Source organism: Hypanus sabinus, chromosome 9, assembly GCF_030144855.1.
Source record: "Hypanus sabinus isolate sHypSab1 chromosome 9, sHypSab1.hap1, whole genome shotgun sequence".
Classification (NCBI taxonomy): Eukaryota; Metazoa; Chordata; class Chondrichthyes; order Myliobatiformes; family Dasyatidae; genus Hypanus; species Hypanus sabinus.
In genome coordinates, this window is record NC_082714.1 from 159125406 (window position 1) to 159148021 (window position 22616).

A 22616-nucleotide genomic window follows, 5' to 3' on the forward strand; every position below is an offset into this window, starting at 1 on the left:
ACTGTCCATTTTCCTAAATAAGTGCTGCACTGAGTTCAAAGTCAAAGTAAATTTACTATCAAAGTACGTAAATGTCACCTTGAGATACGTTTTCTTACGAGACATAAAAAAGAAGTTATGAAAAATTATACACAAGCTGACAATCAATGTTCAAAAGAAGACAAAAGTTCCTCTTGCCTTTTGGGCAAAAGTTCTTGCGGACGTCTAGTGTTCTACTAGAAATGTAGGGTCTCAGACTCTGGATTGACTCTGGATGAAAGCCCGAGATTAAATCGGACGTAACAACAATGAATTCCTGAAGAAATCAGCTGTTTCCCTTAAACACCGGCAGAATGACACAGTGTCGCCGGCGCACATGCGCGTTGATGTGGGGTGACCGGCAGCGCATGCGCAGGCCTATCTCGGCGTCCCGCAGCCCCAGTGCCGATGGGTGGACAGCCGCTGACCGCTGGAGCTGCGGTTGGGAACTGGTGAGTAATTCGGGCCGGGAGCTGTCGGTGGAGCGGGGTGTGATGCTGGAAACCCCGACACTAAGAGGCAGGCCTTTGCTGGAGGAGTGAGTGAAGGGATGTTGCTGCCACCTCCAGGCCCGCTGGGGTTACCGTGGCAACAGACAACAATGGTGTCGGAGTGGAGGGACACAGACGACCAGTCCTGGTGTGTGTTCGTCCGTATATGTTTATTTCATATATTCCCCCTCTTACCTTAAATGCATGTCCTTTAGTGCTTGATTTACTCTTACTTTCTACCCTATCTCTGCTTCTCATAATTTGGAGAAGATCTCCCGATAGCCTCCAGGGGGAGAACACCCTATCAGACCAATCTATCTTTAGACCTCAAGCTGTTGAGAATCCCGACCACCCATCCGACAATCTCTTTGACCTACTGCAGTCAGGAAGGGGGTACAGGAGTATCAGGACTAGAACTGCCAGAAGCTTCTTCCCTCAGGCTCTGATATCCTGCCACCACCAAGGTCTTGTCCATGGATCAGACAGCTTTTACCGTACAGGAGTCGTGTGTTTTGTTTTTAAACTGAGGGTGACTAATATAAACGTTCATAAGACATAGGAGCAGAATTAGGCCATTTGGCCCATCGAGTCTGCTCCACCTATGGCTATCCTTTTTCCCCCTCCTCAGTCCCCTCCCTTTGATGCCGTATCCAATCAAGAACCTATCAAGTTCTGCTTTAAATACACCCAACGAGCTGGCCTCCACAGCTGCCTGTGATAACAAATTCCATAAATTCACCACCCTCTGGCTAAAGAAATTTCTCTGCATCTCTGAATTAAATGGAAGCCTCTATCCTGAGGTTGTGCCCTCTTGTCCTAGGCTCCCCAACCATGGGAAACATCCTTTCCACATCTGCTCTGTCTAGGCCTTTCAACATTCGAAAGGTTTCAATGAGGTCCCCCCCCTCAGCCTTCTGAATTCCAGTAAGTACAGACCCAGAGCCATCAAACGTTCCTCATATGATAACCCTTTCATTCCTGGAATCATCCTTGTGAACCTCCTCTGAGCCCTGCAATTAAGCACATCTTTTATGAGATAAGGAGCCTTAAACAGTTCACAGTACTCAAGGTGAGGCCTCACCACTGCCTTATAAAGCCTCAGAATCACATTCCTGCTTTTGTATTCTAGACCTCTTGAAATGAATGCTAACATTGTATTATTCGCCTTCAGCACTGACTCTTCTGCAAGTTAACCTTCAGGGTGTTCTGCACAAGGACACCCAAGTCCCTTTGCATCTCAGATTTTTGGATTTTCTCCCCATTTAGAAAATAGTCCATACATCTATTTCCACTACCAAATTCTATAACCATGCATTTTCCAGCATTATATTTCATTTGCAACTCTCTTGCCCATTCTCATAATCGGTCTAAGTCCTTCTGCAACCTACCTGTTTCCTCAACACTACCAGCCCCCTCCACCAATCTTCGTGCCATCTGCACACTCGGCAACAAAGCCATCTATTCCATCATCTAAATTACTGATATACAGTATAAAAAGTGGTTCCTACACTGACCCTTGTGGAACACCAGTAGTCACTGACAGGCAACCAGAAAAGGATCCTTTTATTCCCACTCACTGCCTCCTACCAATCAGCCAATGCTCTAACCATGCCAGTAACTTTCCTAAAATACCATGGGCTTTTAAGTTGGTAAGCAGCTTCATGTGTGGCACCTTGTCAGAGGCCTTCTGAAAGTCCAAATATACAACATCCACTGCATCCCCTTTATCTATCCTCCTTGTAATCTCCTCAAAGGATTCCAACAGGTCCATGAGGCATGATTTTCTCTGAAGGAAACCATGCTGACTTTGTCATATCTTGTACTGTGTAACTAGGTACTCCGTAACCTCATCCTTAACAATTGACTCCAACATCTTCCCAACAACTGAAGTCAGACTAACAGGTCTATAGTTTCCTTTCTGCTGCCTTCCTCCTCTCTTAAAGAGTGGAGTGACATTTGCAATTTTCTAGTCTTCTGGCTCCATGCCAGAATCCAATGATTACTGAAAGATCATTACTATTGCCTCCAGAATCTCTATCGCTACCTGTTTCAGAACCCCTAGGTGCAGTTCATCTGGTCTGGGTGACTTAGGTGTTGTAGCTTTCTGAGCACCTCCTCCCTAGTAACTGCACTCACTTCACTTGCTTCACACCCTTCAAAATCTGACACACTGCTAGTGTCTTCCACAGTGAAGACTAGTGCAAAATACTTATTTAGTTCATCAGCCATCTCCTTGTCCCCCGTTATTATTTCTCCAGCCTCATCTTCTAGCGGACCTATATCCACACTCATCTTACTTTTATTTTTTACATATTTGATAAAGCCTTTACTATCCACTTTGATGTTGTTTGCTAGCTTGTTTTCATATTTCAACTTTTCCCTCCTATTGATTCTTTTAGTTGCTCCCTGTAGGTTTTTAAAAGCTTCCCAACCCTCTATCTTCCTGCTAATTTTTGTTTTGCTTTATGCCCTCTCTTTTGCTTTTACATTAGCTTTGACTTTCCTTGTCAACCACAATTGTACTATTTTGCCATTTGAGTATTTCTTCATTTTTGGAATACATCTATCCTGCACCTTCCTCATTTTTCCCAGAAATTTACACCTTTGCTGCTCTGCTGTCATCCCCACCAGCATCTCCTTCCAATTTACTTTGGCCATCACCTCTGATACGACTATAATTTTCTTGCTCCATTGAAATACTGCTATGTAAGACTTTACTTTCTCCCTATTAGATTTCAAGTTGAACTCAATCATATTGTGGTCACTGCTTCCTAAGGTTTTTTTTTTTAACCTTAAGCTCCCTAATCGCCCCCGTTTCATTACATGTCTCCTAATCAAGTATAGCTGATCTCCTCAGTCTCAACAACAAACTGTTCTAAAAAGTCATCTCAAAGACATTCAACAAACTCACTCTTGAGATCCATTTCTAACCTGATTTTCCCAATTAACATGCATGTTAAAATTTCCCATTACTATAATAACATTGCCCTTTTGACACACCTTTTCTGTTTTCCTTTGTAATCTGTGGTCCGCATCCCAGCTAAAGTTGGGAGACCTGTATATAACTGCCATCAGGGACCTCACTCGCAGTTTCTTAACTTAACCCACAAGGATTCAACATCTTTCAATCCTATGTCGCATCTTTCTACTTATGTGATGCTATTCTTTACCATCAGAGCCACACCACACCCTCTGCCTACCTTCCTATCCCTCTGATATAACGTGTAACCTTGGACATTCGGCTCCCAACTACAACCATCCTTCAGCCATGATTCAGTGATGGCCACAACATCATACCTGGCAATCTGTAATAGTGATCAAGATCATCTACCTTAATTCTTATACTCCTTGCATTGAGATATAACACTTTGAGTGCTGTATTTCCTACCCTTTTTGATTCTGCATGCCTAATTGCCTAATGTACTTATACTCAAGTTGCTAGCTGCAAATTTGTCTTATCACCTGTCTGCCCTTCCTGACATTCTGACTGCATGCTATCTTTGCTTTTTTACCATCCGTCCCATCACTCCAGTCCCACCCCACCCCTCATCCCCCCGCCCCCACCAAATTAGTTTAAACCCTCCTGAACAGTTCTGGTCCCCCTTGGGTTCAGGTGCGTTGAACAAATCATACCTCCCCCAGAAGAGATCCCAATGATCCAAGAACCTGAAGCCATGTCTCCTGCACCAGCTTATCAGCCACGCATTAATCTGCCAAATTGTCCTGATTCTACCCTCCTTGGTGCGTGGCACAGGTAGCAATCCAGAAATTACTATCCTGGAGGTCCTGCTTCTTAGCTTTCTGCCTAGCCCTCTAAATTCTCTTTTCAGGACTTCATTGCTTTTCTTTTTTATTATCATTGGTACCAATATGTACCCAAGACATCTTGCTACTCTCACTCCCCCTCCAAAATGCTGTGGACACAATCCGAGATGTCCCTGACTGTGGCACCTGGGAGGCAACATACTATCTGGGTGTCCCATTCATGTCCACAGAATCCCCTGTCTAATCCTCTGACTATTGAGTCCCTATCAGTACCACTCCCCTCTCCCTCTTCCCTTCAACACCACGGACCCATTCTCAGTGCCAGTATTCCAGTTTCCGTGGCATTCCCTTGGGAAGTCATCCCTCACAAGAATCCAAATCGGTACACTTATTATTGAGGTATACCTATTAATGATCTGTTTACTGTTTAATTTTACTTCAGTTTTCCAATCTACCACAACCAGTTCATGCCTCATGCTTCCTGGTTTGTTTTGTTCCGCTTAATAATGCCAGTTGCACATTGAACTGCATCATTCTATCATTTAAGCTTAAAGGATCCTCAACTGCTCGATTATCTATTAACTGCATCTTATATACACATGTCCAGTTTTAAGCAGCCTGTTCCCTTCTTTCGTCAGTGTACTGACTGTGAATCTATTTCTTTTGTGCTTCATGAATAGTCACAGGCAGCTGTCTTTGGGTATATATAAAGTGGGTATATATAAAGTGGAGGTTGTTAGGTTCTTCATTAGTAAGGGCATCAAAGGCTCAATGTGAAAATATCCTACAGGTAGTCTGAGCCAGAGGGAGAATGTGATAGCTCTGAGGAGTAATTAGCAAGTCCAACTTCAGTTTTGTTTTGTCATTCACCATATACATTTACAGCTAAATACTTTGTTTAGCTGTATTTAGAACATCTAGAATTTGTTGCTGCAGGCGGCTACGGAGACTAGGTCACTGGGTGCATTTAAGGGACAGGTTGATAGGTTCATGATTAGTAAGGGCATAAAAGGTTATGGGGAGAAGGCAGGACAATGGGGTTAAGAAAGAAATGGATCAGCCATGATGAAATGATGGAGAAGACTCAATGGGCTGAATGGCCTAATACTGCTCCTATCTTTTATGGTGTTATTCTTCTGGGGCCAAGTTGTAAAATACGGTACAGTTGAAGGAAAGGTTAGTGAACCCTTTGCAATTACCTGATTTTCTACATTAAATACTCATAAAATGTGGTTTGTACTTCATCTTAGTCTCAATAATAGACAAACATAATCTGTCTAAACTATAAGTATATTGTTACGAACCCCGTAACTGGGTCACTTACCAGCAAAGATGGAGAGGTCCGTTGAAGTCTGATGATACTATTTTTATCAGTATTTATTCGTAAAAATACACAAAATAATATCAATGCAAATATACAGATAATATACGTCATCAATACTAAATCTAAATAATAATAATCAATAAGAAATAAGCTCATTCATTGTCTAGGGGATAATGTATTGTCCGATGGAAATATAATGTTTACTCAGTTCATGCAGGCTGCAGCCTTTGGGGACCACTGGGGTTGCAATGGTTGGAGAGAGAGAGAGATTTTTGGGAGAAAAACTTGCCAGCTTTTCCTTTTATGCTTTTGATCTGTCGGAGTCTCGTTAGTGTGGCCGTTCACTTGTGGTCTCTCCTTTAGCTAAGCCGTTCTTCTGTGGTGAGCCCACCAATCCCAGGCAAAGGAAGGACGCACACGAGCCCCCACCGGCTGTCGCTATTAAACATTGTCACGGGATTTCTAACGTTTCTCCTGGTGCGTCTAAAGGGGTTGTTCCCCAGACCCTCTTTTATCCTTACTCACGGGGTCTCAGATGTCAATCAGGTTGGGATGATGCAATCCCTCAACCAGCCCACTCTGGTCATCCCCTGAGGGGCTTCAATGAATAGTACAGTACTCAATACACAATTCCATCTCCAAGAGACAATAGCCGTTATCAGTGGTTTTGTTTCGCTGAGGCCAGGACACAGTCCAAACCTTGTGGATTCTCTCTCATTTCCTGGGTCCCAGACCTGAATTAATAGTGATTTTGCGATTCTCAAAAAGGAGGGGGCGACTTTGTACCCTTCGGCCCCTCAGAGTTGCGGCACATTCGTAACAATATACATAAGTATAACTCAATACTACGTATACCACTTAAACAATCGCAGTCTAGGTTCAAAAAATATGTGAACCTCTGAGGTAGTACCTTCTACAAGAGCTGTTTGGACTCATGTGTTTCAATCAATGAAATGAGATTAGAGGTGTGGGGTGTAGAGGTGTCTTGCCCTATGAAAAGACACACAAAGTCAGGTTACTGAAAGTCTGCTCTTCTCAAAGAAAGATCTGTTTATGTGAACCATGCCTCGATCAAAACAGCTCCCAGAGGACCTTAGCAGAAGAATCGTAGAGATGCATAAAGCTGGAAAATGTTACAAAAAACATTTCTAAAGACCTGAGTGTACATCAGTCCACAGTAAGAGAAATTGTCTCTAAATGGAGGAAGTTCAATACTGTTGCTACTCTCCCTAGGATGGGCATTCTGCAAAGATCACACCAAGTACATAACAAGGAATACTGAAGGAGGGGAAGAAGAACTAAGGGTAACGGCAAAAGACCTGTAGAAATCTCTAGAACTTGCTAAAGTCTCTGCTCATGTGTCCACTGTAAAAAAAAAACACTGAACAAGAATGCTGTTCCTGGAAGGACATCACGGAGGAAACCACTGCTCTCAAAAAAAAAATTGCTGTATGTCTCAGGTTTGCAAAGAATTGGCTGGATGTTCCACAGTGTTCTGTGGACAGATGAGACAAAAGTTGAACTTTCTGGAACAAATGCACGCCGCTATGTTTGGAGGAAAAAGGGCACTGCACATCAACACCAAAACCTCATCTCAACTGTGAAGCCTGGTGGAAGGAGCATCATGGTTTGGGGCTGCTTTGCTGCCTCAGGGCCTGGACAGCTTGCAATCATTGAGGGAACAATGAATTCGAAATTTTATCAGTACATTTTACAGGAGAATGTCAGGGTAATAGTTCATCACCTGAAGCTTAATGGAAGTTGGATGATGCAACCAGACAATGATCTGAAACACAGGAGTAAATTAACAACTGAATGGTTTAAAAAGAAGAAAATTCATGTTTTGGAATGGCCAAGTCGGAGGCCAAACATTAACCCAATTGAGTTGTTGTGGCATGACCTGAAGAGGGCTGTTCATGCAAGGTATCCCAGACATATTGATGAACTGAAACTGTTTTGTATGGAGGAATGGTCTAAAATTCCTCTTCATGGTTGTGCAAATCTGATCAGCAGCTGTGGGTTACATTTGGTGGAGGTCATTGCTGCTAAAGGAGGTTCTACCAGTTATTAAATACAAGGATTCACGTATTTTTTCAAGCCTGGACTGTGAATGATTAAAGATATGAAAACTGTATTTGATAAAGATATGAAAAGTACAATTGTTTGTGTTATTAGTTGAGGCAGATTATGTTTGCCTATTATTGTGACTTCAATGAAGATCAGACCACATTTAATGAGTAATTAACGCAGAAAATCAGGTAATTGCAGAGGGTTCACAAAACTTTTCTTGCAATCGTACATACAGTCACACACAGAACTTTATAGTTACAATCCAGAATGTACAGTCACGAAATAATATTAGTGGTATGGCCTGAAGACTGACAGGCTGACATAAAGTACGAAGTGCATGTTTATATAAGACAGTATAATGTTACTGGTGCTATTATAATAAAACAAGCATTGCAGTTCTCATACTGTGCAAAAGTGTTAAGTGTATATATATAGCTGGGATGTCTAAGACTCTTACACAGTACTGCATTTGTCAATGTGGAGCGGAGGGCAAGTTTGTAAATCTAGTGGGAGCAAAGGGCACTGGGAATGGCAAGGAGGAGCACTGTGGGAGGGTGATGGGACAGGTGGCAGAGGAGTGCCAGGGTGTGAGGTAGCATGGATGCATACACACCTAGGCAAGGTCATTTGATTCCAAACAATTAGTTTATTGGTCATCACAGAATATCTCTCTGGTGCTTCCTGCTTCCTCCCCTCTCCTTTCCCCTTTTCCCAACCATGATTCCTATCAACCTGCCCCCTTCCCACTCTCAGTCCACAATGGAGACTCATATCAGAATCAGGTTTTATCATCACTCAAGTTTATCAGATTTTTTTTTGTGGCAGCAGTACAGTGCAATACATTAAATTACTATGGTACTGTCCTTAGCCATCTATATGTGCCTAAGACTTTTGCACAGTACTGTAAATCTAAAAGATCAGCAGTTGCTTTTTTTTTGTGTCCAGAGAATTCTTAATTCATAACAGAAACTAAAAAGAAGTGAGGTAGAGAACATTAGAGTGAACTTTTACCTCCAGTATACTGCCCCAAAATTTTCCAGGTGTTAGTATTGTTTATGTCAGTGGGATAATAAATGACCCAGAGGGAAAAATTTAATAACAATCAAGGGTGAGTTAACTCTTCTATAGATTCTCTGCTAACACTTGTTGTATTATAATTCTATAATTTTGTTGTGTTAGCCACAGGACCCTGAAAGGTGATGGCGACAACGGAAGACTGCAGTATTGTGAAATCCTTAGAAAAGAAACTTAGTATGATTGTAAGTACTGGACCAAAAGTGTTGCAATTTGTTGACCTATTTTAAATTACAGAATCAGGTTACAGCACCAAAGAGCCTTCTAGCTAGTACAATGAACTCTAAGTCCAATATTAGTAAAACATTTGCATTATCAAGGTTTTGAAGCCTGTTGCAATACCTAGCTAGTACTAGTTTAGAGAAGTGCAATACAAATTCCAGATAAATTTATTTATTGGGAAACAGCATGGAATAAGCCCTTCCAGCTTTTTGAGCCATGCCGCCCAGCAATCCCTGATTAATCCTAGCCTTATCAAAGGGCAATTTACAAAGGCAGGTTAACCTACTAACTGGTACAACTTTGAACTGTGCAAGGAAACCTGAATGCCCGGAGAAAACCCATGCATTCCATTGGGAGGACATATAGATAGATTCCTTGCAGGCATTTTGTTTTCACACCATTCTCTGTAAACTCCATAGTCTGTTGTTTGTGAAAATCCCAGAAGATCAGCAGTTTCTGAGATACTTGAGCTACCCTGTCTGGCACCACAATCAAAAGTCACTTAGGTCACATTTCTTCCCTATTCTGACGTTTGCTCTGAACAACAACTGATTAAATATTTATTTTAACAAGCATTCCTAATTTGGTGGCCACTGAGTACAGCAGTATAGTAACTTCTCCAGTCAACTTGGTGAGCTTTAAAAGAGCAGGAAACACTTGAGCCCACATGAGTTTAAAGGGAGCACAACAAACAGAAGCTGTAAATTGTCAAACCAGCAAAAATGGTATTAGAGTATTGGATAATGAGGAATTACTATACAAATAAGTGATCTAGATGCCAAACAATCAAATACTGGATTTTCAGAGCTTCCTGTTGTTGACCTCTGATTATTGAAGCCATCCATTCAGACCTTTAAATCCAAACATGAAACTTAGAAAAATAACACACACAAAATGCTCAAGGATCTTCAAGTCAAGCAGCATCTATGGATGGGAATTTTGGGCTGAGACCCTTCCATCAAGCACCTTTGTTCTGTGGTAAAAGGCATGGCCTTCTTTACTGCCATGATATGGCCAAGCTTAGGTTGACATATGGGTAGCCTCTAGTGATTATGAAACTCAGATAGCCAATTTGTCATCAATTCCCTAGTTGCTTCTAAAAAACGTTGAGCTTTTTGCTGTCATGGTATTTGTGTGAGTTATATTGAGTATAAAGAAGTATCAGCATTGAAACTGCATAAATTATTTTTTGTTATGCTATAAAATTATAAAGACATACTTGATATTCCTTTGTGGGGATCTATATAATCATCCAAGAGCAAATCCACAAATCGACCTACCGAGATTACATGTATTTCATTTTCACAACAATCTGAATAGTTAAACTAATCCTTAAACTATTAGGGACATCCTCTCCAGTGACACAGCATTCCAGTCCATTGAAACCTCATTCATGTGCCTACCCATTTTATCTAGTCACACACTGGAGTGTGGTTTGAACCATCTAGCTTGTATATGAACTGTGGAAGTTAATTGTTTTGAATTACAACTGTCAGTGCTTTGAGTGCCTGCAAGAAAACAAATCTTAAGATTGTATATAGTGACATGTATAGTACTGTGCAAAGGTCTTAGGCACATATGTATAGCTAGGGTGCCTAAGACTTTTGCACAGTACTGTATATTGATTAAAATGGGAAGGTGGGGTTGAGAAACAGAGATAAGAGTACTTAGCTTTTGAATTAGAGCAGTAGTATTAAGTATTATTTGGTAATGAAATTCATAATGTACAGTTCTATGCATATGTCTGAGACACTCTAGCTGTATAGATGTGCCTAAGACTTTTGCACAGTACTGTATGTAGACTTCGATTAATACACTTACTTTGAATTTTGATTTATGTCTTCCTTAGGATTATGTTCAATGGGAGGGGACAGACAGACATAGAGAGGGACACAGTGAGCAAACTCCATCACTTCCACCTATCAAGTGGCTACCAGAAGCTCTAGGGAATCACTGGAAGGTTGTGAAGAAGGACAAGGGGAAAACAACACAAGAGCAAAGAAAGTGGGAAGGTATTTCAAATCTTTAGTCTGAAATCAGTCTAGGGAAATTTCATTCTCCCTATCCTAACCACTTTGATTGCTTTTTCCACCCATTTAGAGAACTTCCCCAATGAGCACACTCATTTGTTGTGGAGTAGCTCATTTGAAAACTGCTCACAGCTTCAGCTTTAGGGCAGTCTGTAACTATATGTCCTGTAAAATAGTAGTCACTAACCAAGTGACATGGTTATTCGGGGTTGAGTGGAGCCAAAATTTTGGGTCAGAAAAAATATATTTTATCACAAATAATTGATGGGATGCTACCATGATAATAGATTATTTGTTAGCTGCTGTTCTGAGTTAAGTGGTTGTGCAAGGATATGAGGTATTCAAGTTGTCTCATGTTTCCAACTGCGTTGGATTTTCATTGCTTTTTGAGCAACATCATAGACACACATACACTTGAATGTATTCTGCATGCTAATATTTAACACCCATTGTCCTTGTCCACCCCTGCTGTCGAGGAGGGATATGTTTGAAATTCATTCATTTAAAAGAAAGGATTGACTCTAAAATATCAGATCTAATGCCTGTAATCTCGAAGCTTTGATCTTTTTCAGCTCAGCTTTGTGTTGAGAAGTTCTGTTCAAAGAAATGCAATTATCGATGGCGTACAAGAGAAAAAATAAGTGCAGATAATGCCTGCTACATGGAACTAAAAGAAAAAATCTATATACTGAAGGTAATTATTAATTTTCATAATGCTGTATTTCTGTATACACTGGAAGTGAAAGGCAGTAATGCAGACCACTTTTTATTTTATATACTGAATCAATATATATGCCTGCATTTTTGAGTGACAGTGAAGTAAGCAGTCAGCGGAAGTCTTGTTCTGGCTTTTCTCCCCTTCCTTTCCAGTCCTGATGAAGGGTTTTTGCTTGAAACGTTGACTGTTTATTCCTTTCCATAGATGGTGCCTGACCTTCTGAGTTCCTCTAGCATTTTGTGTTTGTTGTCAGTCAATAGAAGGTGTGCCCATTGAAGAAAAGATGTTCTCATAAGATAAACAGAGATTCTGAAAATGTTGGAAATTTGGAGCAACACATGCAAAATGCTGGAGGAACTCAGCAAGTCAGGTATCATCTATGGAGGGGGATAAACAGTCAATGACTTGGTCTGAGACTCTTCATCAAGACTGATGAAGGGTATTGATTCGAAGCATCTTTCTAGGATGTTGCATTAACTCCTCTGCTGAGTACCCTGCAGTAAGTTGCACACATGGCCATTACATGATCATGTGGCTTGGCAGGATACTACACCGTGGAGTACAATGGATTCCTCCTGTGCTCGTTGAGATTTTATACACCTACAACACCATCTAGACCAGGGTTGCAGTTCTGATTAATCTTGCTTCTTCTGACACAGTCCACTGATGCCAGACACCATCAAATAACGTGAAACCCAAAATTTTCCTACATTGTGTGGCTTATCTACTCTGTAGATAAGCATTAAAACAATTAGTAAACTAAGTGATTTTTAATATCCATTCAAAGTTTATTCCTTTAAGCCTGACTTGTACTTGAACAGAAATATTAATATAAAGTTAAGTTACTTGTATGTACAATTCCTGATTAACCCCTTACTCTGGCAGTTTGTCCCACATATGCACCATTCTTTGTGTGGATCTTTTACCTCTCTTTGTTGTTTCTCAAGTTCCTATTAAAATTTCTCCTGTCCTTTAGCTTTTGATTCTTCAACTTTGGCAAGGGGGTGTGGTGGGAAACAACTGTGCAGTCACCCTATCTATGCCCCTTGTAATTTTATACATAATGTTAGATCACCCCTCAATCCCTTGCACTTCATGAAATAAAGTCGTAACCTGTCCTACCCTTCCATCAAGATTATGACTCAATGCCGTGTTTTCTAGCATTATCATCATATCCATATATTCCCTTAATACTGGCATTCTGTCAATGTCTGTTTAGACATCATAAAATATAATGACTGACTCTCTTTAGTCTTCCAAGATAGAAAATTTCAAAGATTCACCACCCCCTGAGTTGAGAATTTTTTATCATCTCAGTCATAAACAGTCTCATTTAAATCTATTCTCAAGCTGTGCCCTTCACCCCAGACTCCAGTTCAGGGAAATATCCACCAATATTTATCCTGTCAAGTCCTTCAACAATTTTACAGCTATCCATTAGATCTCCGCTCAGGCAATTAAACTTTGTGTGGCCTGGGATTGTATTCTTGAAGCAGACATCATCCCCGAAGAGACTAGTGAATCTAGCCCCATTCCACAAAATAAGATGAAGCATCTGCATCCCTCTAAGAATGTGATTATAGATCAGCACTGGCAGGTTTCTGTAAGCACACAGGCTGCCAATACTCACGGCTGGCAATGTTACATTGCTCAGATCAAACTCTGGGCTTAAAACCAAAAATATTTGAGGATATGTTAACTGTTTTAAAGGGCAGGCTTGCAGTTTTGCTTAGAGCTCACAAGGTAGAAGTTTTAGTGTTAAAGAGTCTTGTTGCTGATTGTCTCTTCTATAGTTCTTCCCTTGAGCATCCAGTTGCTCGTGCAAGAGTCTCTTTATGTTTAACCGTGCTGCTTAATAGTATTTAATAACAGCAAAAAAGAAGCAGATGGATGAATACAAGGAGTATAGCAGGAACCTCCTGGATATTAACATGAAGCTGGTAGAGAAACTGAAAGAGTTGGAGGAAAATGCCATGGCGGAATCCAGAACCCTCCTGATTCAGTACAACAAATTTAGGGTACGTATCTACTTTGCGAAAAGCCTAGGAGCAGTTGAAAGCAGATAACCTGGTACTTCCTTCTAAATTTTATACAAAATTTTAGATCACCCTTCAGTCCCTTGCACTCCATAAAAGGGAGTTACTAACCTGGACCCCTTACTTAATGGTATTGGTCCGTGGCATAGAAAAGGTTGGGAACCCTTGTGTTAAAGACATCTGAAGGCAAATTAAGAGCCTTGAAAACCAAAGTACTGTACAAAAGTGATGGAAGGAATAAAATAGTTGGCACCTGAGTTCAAGGTGCTGTCAATAGGTATGATCTTCAAAGTAGAAGAATCATTTAACTTGGGACGGTGCAGTAAACCAAAATCCACAGGTTATTTTTATGTCCAGAATCCTTCCAATATTTTGCAGAATTAGAAACTCGGACTTCTGTACAATAGGAACCTAAATGGAGAAGAGTATGAGTGTGGCTGATGGCTTTGTTCACTTCTGATGTCACACTGCCAATCTCCTTTTTTTTTGTACGTAAGAAAGGAATTTCCGGTGTAGGTGAATGGAAACGACAGGAGATCGAAGCAGCCAAAGATGATCTCAAAGACACTGAAAAAACAGTGAAACAAAAATCTGAAGGTCAGTCACAAACTTGTGTGTATTCACTGTGGCTCAAAAATCTGCTCCATTAGCCTTAATGGCAGTTACAGCTATTCAGTTTGTTTGGCAATAACAACACAGGGATCAAGGGATGAATTACTAAGTGATAACTTTGAATCCCAGCAACAGTAGCATATTATTATTTAAAGCTGCTGGTAATAAACATTTAACAATTTTTGCATTTGGAGATTCTTGGAAAGTTTATCTAGAGCAGGGTTTCTCAACTTTTTTTATGTGTTCGAGCTTAACCATTAACCCAAGGGGGTCCATAGACCCCAGGTTGGGAACCCCTGATCTAAAGAGAACTATTTAGTTTTTCTTTGATGTTGCAATTAAGTTGTGTAATAGGTAGACTCCCAAATTCTTTGAAGAACCTGACATAATAGTTTACAGAACTGTATTTCTTGCATGCCAAAATAAATCTTAAGTTTGGTAACCATAGTAATCACAAAACTGGTATAAATACCTATCTGGTTCACTAATGTTGTTGCAGCCAAATCAGAATCAGGTTTAATATCACTGAACTTTGTAGTTCATGAAGTATGTCATGGGTTCATTGCCCAGTGTGAAATATGAGGAGGATGTTATGAGAATGCAGAGTGATTTGGACAGGTTGGGTGAGTGCGCAGATGCATGGAAGATGCAGTTTAATGTGGATAAATGTGAGGTTATCCACTTTGGTGGCAAGAACAGGAAGGCAGATTACTATCTGAATGGTGTCAAGTAAGGAAAAGGGGAAGTACAACGAGATCTAGGTGTCCTTGTTCATCAGACACTGAAAGTAAGCATGCAGGTACAGCAGGCAGTGAAGAAAGCTAATGGCATGTTGGCATTCATAACAAGAGGAATTGAGTATAGGAGCAAAGAGGTCTTTCTGCAGTTGTACAGGGCCCTGGTGAGACCACACCTGGAGTATTGTGTTCAGTTTTGGTCTCCAAATTTGAGGAAGGACATTCTTACTATTGAGGGAGTGCAGTGAAGGTTCACGAGGTTGATTCCTGGGATGGCAGGACTGTCATATGTTGAAAGATTGGAGTGACTGGGCTTGTATACACTGGAATTTAGAAGGATGAGAGGGGTTTTGATTGAAACATATAAGATTATTAAGGGATTGGACACGCTAGAGGCAGGAAACATGTTCCCAATGTTGGGGGAGTCTAGAACCAGAGGCCACAGTTTAAGAATAAGGGGTAGGCCATTTAGAACAGAGTTGAGGAAAAACTTTTTCACCCAGAGAGTTGTGGATCTATGGAATGCTCTGCCTCAGAAGGCAGTGGAGGCCAATTCTCTGGATGCTTTCAAGAAAGAGTTAGATAGAATTCTTAAAGATAGCGGAGTCAAGGGATATGGGGAGAAGGCAGGAACGGGATACTGATTATGATCAGGCATGATCACATTGAATGGTGGTGCTGGCTCGAAGGGACAAATGGCCTACTCCTGCACCTATTGTCTATTGTCATTCAGAGATCTGACGGCAGAGGAGAAGCAGCTGTTCCTGAACATGTGAGTATGTGTCTTAAGGTTCAAAGTACTCGTATGTCATCATATACTACCCTGAGATTCATTTTCTTGTGGGCATTCATAGTAACTACAAAGAAGCACAATAGAATCAATGAAAAACTGTGCACAACAAAGACAGACAAGCAACCAAGCAGCAAAAGGCAACAAACTGTGCAAATATAAAAAGAGAAGATAACTAAATAAGCAATAAGTATCAAGAATGTGGGCTATAGAGTCCTTGAAAGTGAGCTCATAGGCTGTAGGGGTTCCTGCACCAGTGCTCTGTGTAGATGCGCTCAATGGTGGGGTTCTTTACTGGTGATGGACTGGACTATATCCACTACTTTTTATAGGCTTTTTCATTCAAGTATTAAGGAGAGATCTCGTCCTTTGTGATGGAGGTCCTTAAAAATTGATACGATACCAGCTTTTTGAGGCATTATCTTTTGAAAATGGCCTCAATGCTAGAGAAGCTAGGGTCCTAGTCTGCTGTTCATCCGTGCATCTATGACTCCACACACACCAATGTGGTTGACTCTAAACTGCTTCCATAGCTCCAAGCCAATGAGAATGCTAGTGACATCTATGTTCCATGAAGGAAATTAATTTTTAAAACAACATGGATATGTTGACTTATTGCAAAACCTACACTAGCAAATCAATTGTGATCTCTTTATTTTCAAAGAGTTGTATTCTCAAGTTGAAGAAGTTAACACAAGGATTCGGAATGCACAAACAGAACTTCATATGTTGAAGGAATTCAGAGACAAAGAGCTCCTGATATTTGCTTTGAAAATAACACAGCTGGAGAAAGAGATCAAGCAGCTCACACAAGAACATCAAGTAGGTCGTCATTCCTGCAACCTTTACCTCCTTTATCTAATAAAGTGGTCACTGAGTTTACGTTCGTGGTCTTCTGCACACTACTGTTGTAACACATGGTTATTAAGATGCTGTATTCCTGTCAACTAGCACCAATCTGGCCATTCTCCTCAGACCTCTCCTATTAACAAGGCATTTTTGCCCAGAGAACTGCTGCTCACTGGATGTCTTTTGTTTTTCACACAATTCTTTGTAAATTGAAGAGATGGTTGTGCATGAAAATCCCAGGAGATCAGCGGTGTCTGTGATACTCAAATTACCCTTTCTGATGCCAACAATCATTCCACTGTCAAAGTCAGAGATCACATCGCTCCACCGTTCTGATGTTTGATCTAAACAACAACCGAACCTGTTGACCATGTCTGCTTGCTTTTATGCATTGAATTGCTGCCACATGACTGGCTGATTAGATACTTGCATTAACAAGCAGGTATTCAGATGTTCCTAATCAAGTGGTCACTGAATGTATATGCACTTTCTGAAGGGGAGATTTAAATGATGCTCAAAATTATGAAAAACCTCTATAGGGTAAACAATGGATAATTGAATCTGGCAGGAGAATTGATAACCAGAAAATTGAAGCAATTGATGAAAGATAAGAGCTATTGTAAGCAGTAAGCTATTGTGGACTGTTGTGCATGGAAATTTGTTTCAAGCTACATTTTCACAGGCTGCAATGCAAACCATTCCCCTCTCTGTCGCCAAAGTCATCTCAACAAGCACCAACTAAATCTGAGCCACAACCTCAATGGAGACCATAGCTCAATGCCATCTTGACTGGAAGCATCCAAGACTTTTAGAATTTGAAACTTTTATCTGAAGAATCTGTTATCAATAATGCTGTTGATGTACAACATCTGGTTTATTTACATTCGGTGTACTGTAGATGAAAGTCGGCTGCCCAAATCTGATCTGGCATGGCACCATGGGGGATTTATTTATTCTTTGAAGTGATCAAGGAAAATTAATGGTAGACAATAAATACTGGTCTTCCCATTGGCACCCCTATTGGTGTCTTAAAAGCATGATACTTCTTTGATTATCAAACAGGATGAACTGGTGGATGTGGAGGAAATTATACTGGCACATAAGAGAAGAATGGAAAATACGCTCAAAGAGAAGGAGCAGGAGATATTTAATAAAATCGCTAAGGTTAGTAACTAATAGTAACACTAGATATCTTCCCACCACCCCCACCATATGCTGGCCGGTGGTGTAGTAGCATCTGCATTGTACTTCAGGGTTAGTGGCCTCGGGTTCAAATTCAACCACTCCTTGCACACTTTCTATCTGTGCTGGGTTGAGCTTCGGGCTGGCAACTTGGTCTCGTAAAACAAAACAGACAAATGCTAAAGAAATGGCAAGGTTGCTTTCTGATGCACCACAAGGCACGGAGAGGAACAACAACAAATAACCCTCCCAATAAAAAAATGAAATACACTGTTCAGACCAAGAATCAGTGAATAAAATAACAGAAAACAATTGTTTCCCCTTCCTCCTCTCTTTGAGATTTAAGATCGTTTAATGTCATTTCCTGTACACAAGTTTAAGGAGATCAAAATAATTGTTACTCTGGATCTGATGCTGGACAAAGCAAACACGAAAAGTAACAAACACAATAATAATACAAAAAACACACAATAAAATAACTTATATGCATAAATTGATAATATGTCCATAAAGTGAAATTAGGCTGCAAATTTGGTGGCTGATGAGAAATTAAAGTAGTTCTGAAGTTACTGGGTGGAGCTGTTGATCAATTTTACTGCTTGGAAAAGTAGCTTTTTTAAGTCAGTGGTCCTAGCATTCCCTGATGGGAATGGGACCAACAGTGGGATCCTTCATGATGTTACTGGCCCTTTTCCAGCACTTTTCTATATATATGTCCTTGTTGGTGGTCTCTCTTCTTCCATTCCCCACTCTAGCTCCCTTCTTACTACTTCTATTCTTCTCAGCTGACCATCTCCTCCCTCTGGTGTCTTTCCACCTTCCCTTTCTCCCATGGTCCATCCTCTTCCCCTATCAGATTCCTTCTCTTCCAGCTCTTTATCTTTTCCACCTATCTCCTCCCAGCTTCCCAGCTCATATGTCATGAAATTTGTTTTTTGTGGCAGCTGTACAGTGCAATACATAAAATTTCTAGAATACCGTGCAAAAGTCTTAGGCACCTTAGCTATATATGTGTGCCTAAGAACTTCACTTAGTACTGTACTTGTAGTTACTTCAATTTAGTATGATATATTGTCGTTTCATGTTGTAACCTCCTCAACTCTGAGGATACTGAAGTCAGATTGGGTAACTAGTTTCCAAAATGAGTAAATTCAGTTTTCAAATGTGATTCTAAATTTACAGTGCCACATGGGTTCTCTTTCTTCCTACTCCTTCACCCTTTCCCATCCTATGCTCTTGCATCTTTCCAAAGAAGTTCAATGCAAGTTCAAGGCATAACACTTTTACTGGATCTTGAATCTAACAGTTTCATGTAGTGATTTTGCAAATTTATTTTTACAAGTTGTGTTTCCTTATTTGTACTGTTAATAACCTCGTGTATCTTATCAACTCTTTTGGTACCTCAGGGCAGAGGAACATCACTTTATATTTTGTCTAGATAGCCTCTAACATGATGGCATGAATATCAATTTCTCCTTGCCATAAAAAAAAATTAACCCCCCTTCTTCTATTCCCCATGCTGGCATCCCACCTCTTCCCACCTGCCTATCACCTCCCCCGGTGCCTCTCCTTTCCTTCTCTCCTGTCAGATTATTTCCCCTCATGCCCTTTACCTTTCTAGCCTGCCTGGCTTCACCTAAAGCTTTCAAGCTATCCTCCTTCCTCTCCCCCCAACCCACTTTATTCCTGACATCTTCCCCCTTCCTTTCTAGACCTGAAGAAGGGTCTCGGCATGAAACAACCGCTATTTGTTCACTTCCATAGATGCTGACTGACCTGCTGAGTTCCTCCAGCATTTTGTGTGTGTGCTTTGGTTTTCTAACATCAGCAGAATCTTTTGTTATCTAGTTCCTCTTGAATTCTGTCCGAACACAAACCTCCCCTTTTTTGGCCCTGCCCACTTTATTTTGCCTGTACTTCATAACATTTTGCCAGTTCAAAGAAAAATTATTAATCCAAATCTTTAACATACTTTCTCTACAGATAGTGTCAGACCTACTGAGCACTTCTGGTATTTTCTCTTTTCCTGCTCAGATTTCCAGCATGCAACTTAATTGGTTTTTGTTCCTTTTTAAGAGTTTTGTTTTCCACCAAATACCAAGAGCCACCTCCACAAGCTCTTTCCTTCCAACAGACTTTCTTAGTGAAATTGTCTTTGCTGTGGAGCAGATTGATGCTCAAATTGAGCTGCCAGTTTTCTATTGTCAAATTTGTATTTAAATGATACAGTTTGGGTTAACTGTCACCAGATGGCAGTGGTGTTTCAAATTCAATATGTAGAACAGTCCAGCATAGTACAGGTCCTTCTGCCCATGATGTTGTACCGACCTTTTAATCTGCTCCAACACCATAAAAAGTTTATATTTTTCAGAGTCAGGTTTAATATCACTGGCATATGTTGTGAAATTTGTTAACTTTGCGGCAGCAATACATAATAATATAGGGGAAAAAATCTGTGGATTGCAGTATGTGTATAGTGAGGTAGTGTTCTTGGCTTCAATGTCCATTCAGAAATCAGATGGCAGAGGAAAAGAAGCTTCTGAGCCTCCTTCCTGATGGTAACAGTGAGAAGAGGGCATGTCCTGGGTGGTGGGGGTCCTTAATAATGGATGTCACCTTCCTAAGGCAATCCCCTAGAAGATGTCTTTGATACTATGTAGGCTAGTGCCCATGATGGAGCTGACTAATTTTATAACTCTGCAACTTATTTCAATCCTGTGCAGTAGCCCACAGCATGCTAGATGGTGATGCAGCCAGTCAGAATGCTCTCCATTGGGATATCCATAGAAATTTTGGAGTGTTTTAGGCAATATTCCAAATCTTCTCAAACTCCTAATGAAATATAGCCACGGTCTTGCTTTCTTTATAGTTGCATCAATGTAGACACTGTTACCTTGGCAATGCTCATTTTTCATTCTCCATTCTCCATCACCCTGAGTAGCTGTGTAGAGGTTTTAATGACCAGCTAACTGTTTTATATACAGCTAACTTAATGAAGTAAAACACAACCTCTTTAAAGGAATATTATGTGGAATTTGACATTGTGTGTGGTCCTGTTCAGAATCAACTGCACCAATATGAAATTTGAGTCATTTATTGACTATGATGGATAAGAACAGCAGTTCTCTTTTTTTTTCTCATGGACATCAGGGAAGCAGTTCAAGTTTTTTATTAATGACTATTTGACTGTTTGCGCCTCATCCTGCCTGCTTTCTCATTCTCATTTTATAAAGAGAGTCAGTACTTTGGGATTTGAGCAAACATTCTCAGCATTATTAACCAAGTCTCCCAGTGATGTGATATCACCATTGCAACAGTCTACCTTAACTTCAGCCATAGTGCAGTTTTGCAACGTTGGCAATTAGTGAATACTTTTTAAATATTTATTGCTTTATGACAACAGAAGCAAATCAATTTCCTGCCTTCGGGATTTCAAGAGGTAATACTTCACAATGCGTTGATGAAGAAGGAAATAGAAGTTCATATTGAGGTAGGTGCTAAGAGGCTGTAATACCTGAATAACCTCTGTACTGTGAAAATGCATATGAATGGGACTGGTTCTGACTTTAGTGCATTAGTATGATCTATCCCTGGTCCACTAGAAGGGACAAAGTGAGCCTGCCTCATATAGATGGTAACACCGTGCAGCGCAGATGTGCTTTGGGGACTGTTCTAATCAATGCCATCTGTGTGCTATAGAGATGCCCACTAAACAAAGCATGATGCGCAGATCAGGTTGGAGGATTCAAGATTTCACTGAGTTCAAAGTAAATTTATTCTCAAAGTACATATATGAATCAACAATTCAAGAGCAGCTTCTTCCCCTCTGCCATCCAATCTGACTACTATCTGACTACTTTTTTATTTCTGTTTTCACACTATGTATTTAATTTGACTATTTAAAAAAATAATAAAATGTGTGTGTATATATTATACACACACGCACAAAAGGAACAAAAAGCAAAATAATAATAATCATAAATAAGTAAGTAATAAATATTGAGAAGGTGAGATGAAGAGTTCATATGAGTCCATATGATGAATCCATATGTTGTTGGAGCAATTCATTGTTGAGACAAATGAAGCTGGGTTGGTGGCAAAGCCATGAGAGAGAGAATTGAAAGCAAAGGTAAGGATCATTAAATCAATTTTCTGTCCAGACATTGAAATGATGACAGTTATTGTAAAGTGTCCAGTCTGTAAGTGTAATTGAGGGACAAAGCACAAAAGGGAATTGCCTGATTAAGGTCAAGGATGTAGAGTTATGATTCAAGTATAGGCTGAACATTCGGTATTTAGAATCAGAATCAGATGCATTATCACTGATATTTGTTGTTTTGCAGCAGCAGTACTACAATATATTAAAACTATAAGTTACATTAAGAAATATAAAAGTAAATAAGAATTGCAAGAAGAGAGGTAGTGTTCATGGACTGTTCTGAAATCTGATATGGGGGGTGGGAGAAAAATATCCCTAAAACATTTTAGGTGGACTGAGCTTGTATTGAATTGTCTTTATATTTAAGACTATAAGACCATTTAAACCAGTTTTGTTGTAATGTTCTTTCATGTACAGCTGAATAAAAATATGGAAAAGAATAATTTGGACCTACAGCGGAATCTGTTACACCTACTGAAATCAAGAAAGGATGGCAGAGAGCAAATCTTCACAGACGTTTTCCAAAATCAGCCAAAGTA

The 22616-nt window shown here is 40.2% G+C and overlaps 1 protein-coding gene across 3 annotated transcripts in view; it reads left to right on the forward strand.

The window, feature by feature from the left end:
- The first annotated feature begins 368 nt into the window (after window positions 1-368).
- The window catches only part of LOC132399967 (general transcription factor II-I repeat domain-containing protein 2-like), a 58270-nt gene continuing 36022 nt past the window's right edge, over window positions 369-22616 (forward strand). For 2 of the 3 annotated variants that reach the window (XR_009514152.1, XM_059980956.1), the window contains exons 1-10: window positions 369-470; window positions 8848-8927; window positions 10814-10976; window positions 11567-11688; window positions 13572-13730; window positions 14246-14345; window positions 16552-16709; window positions 17799-17900; window positions 21322-21408; window positions 22495-22613. Coding sequence is in view for 2 of the 3 variants with exons in the window: in XM_059980956.1 (XP_059836939.1) it covers window positions 8868-8927; window positions 10814-10976; window positions 11567-11688; window positions 13572-13730; window positions 14246-14345; window positions 16552-16709; window positions 17799-17900; window positions 21322-21408; window positions 22495-22613 (1070 nt within the window). In the remaining variant the exon portion in view is untranslated. Of the gene's footprint in view, window positions 471-498; window positions 658-8847; window positions 8928-10813; window positions 10977-11566; window positions 11689-13571; window positions 13731-14245; window positions 14346-16551; window positions 16710-17798; window positions 17901-21321; window positions 21409-22494; window positions 22614-22616 lie in introns of those variants that run through there. The other variant, XM_059980957.1, reaches the window with a different exon arrangement.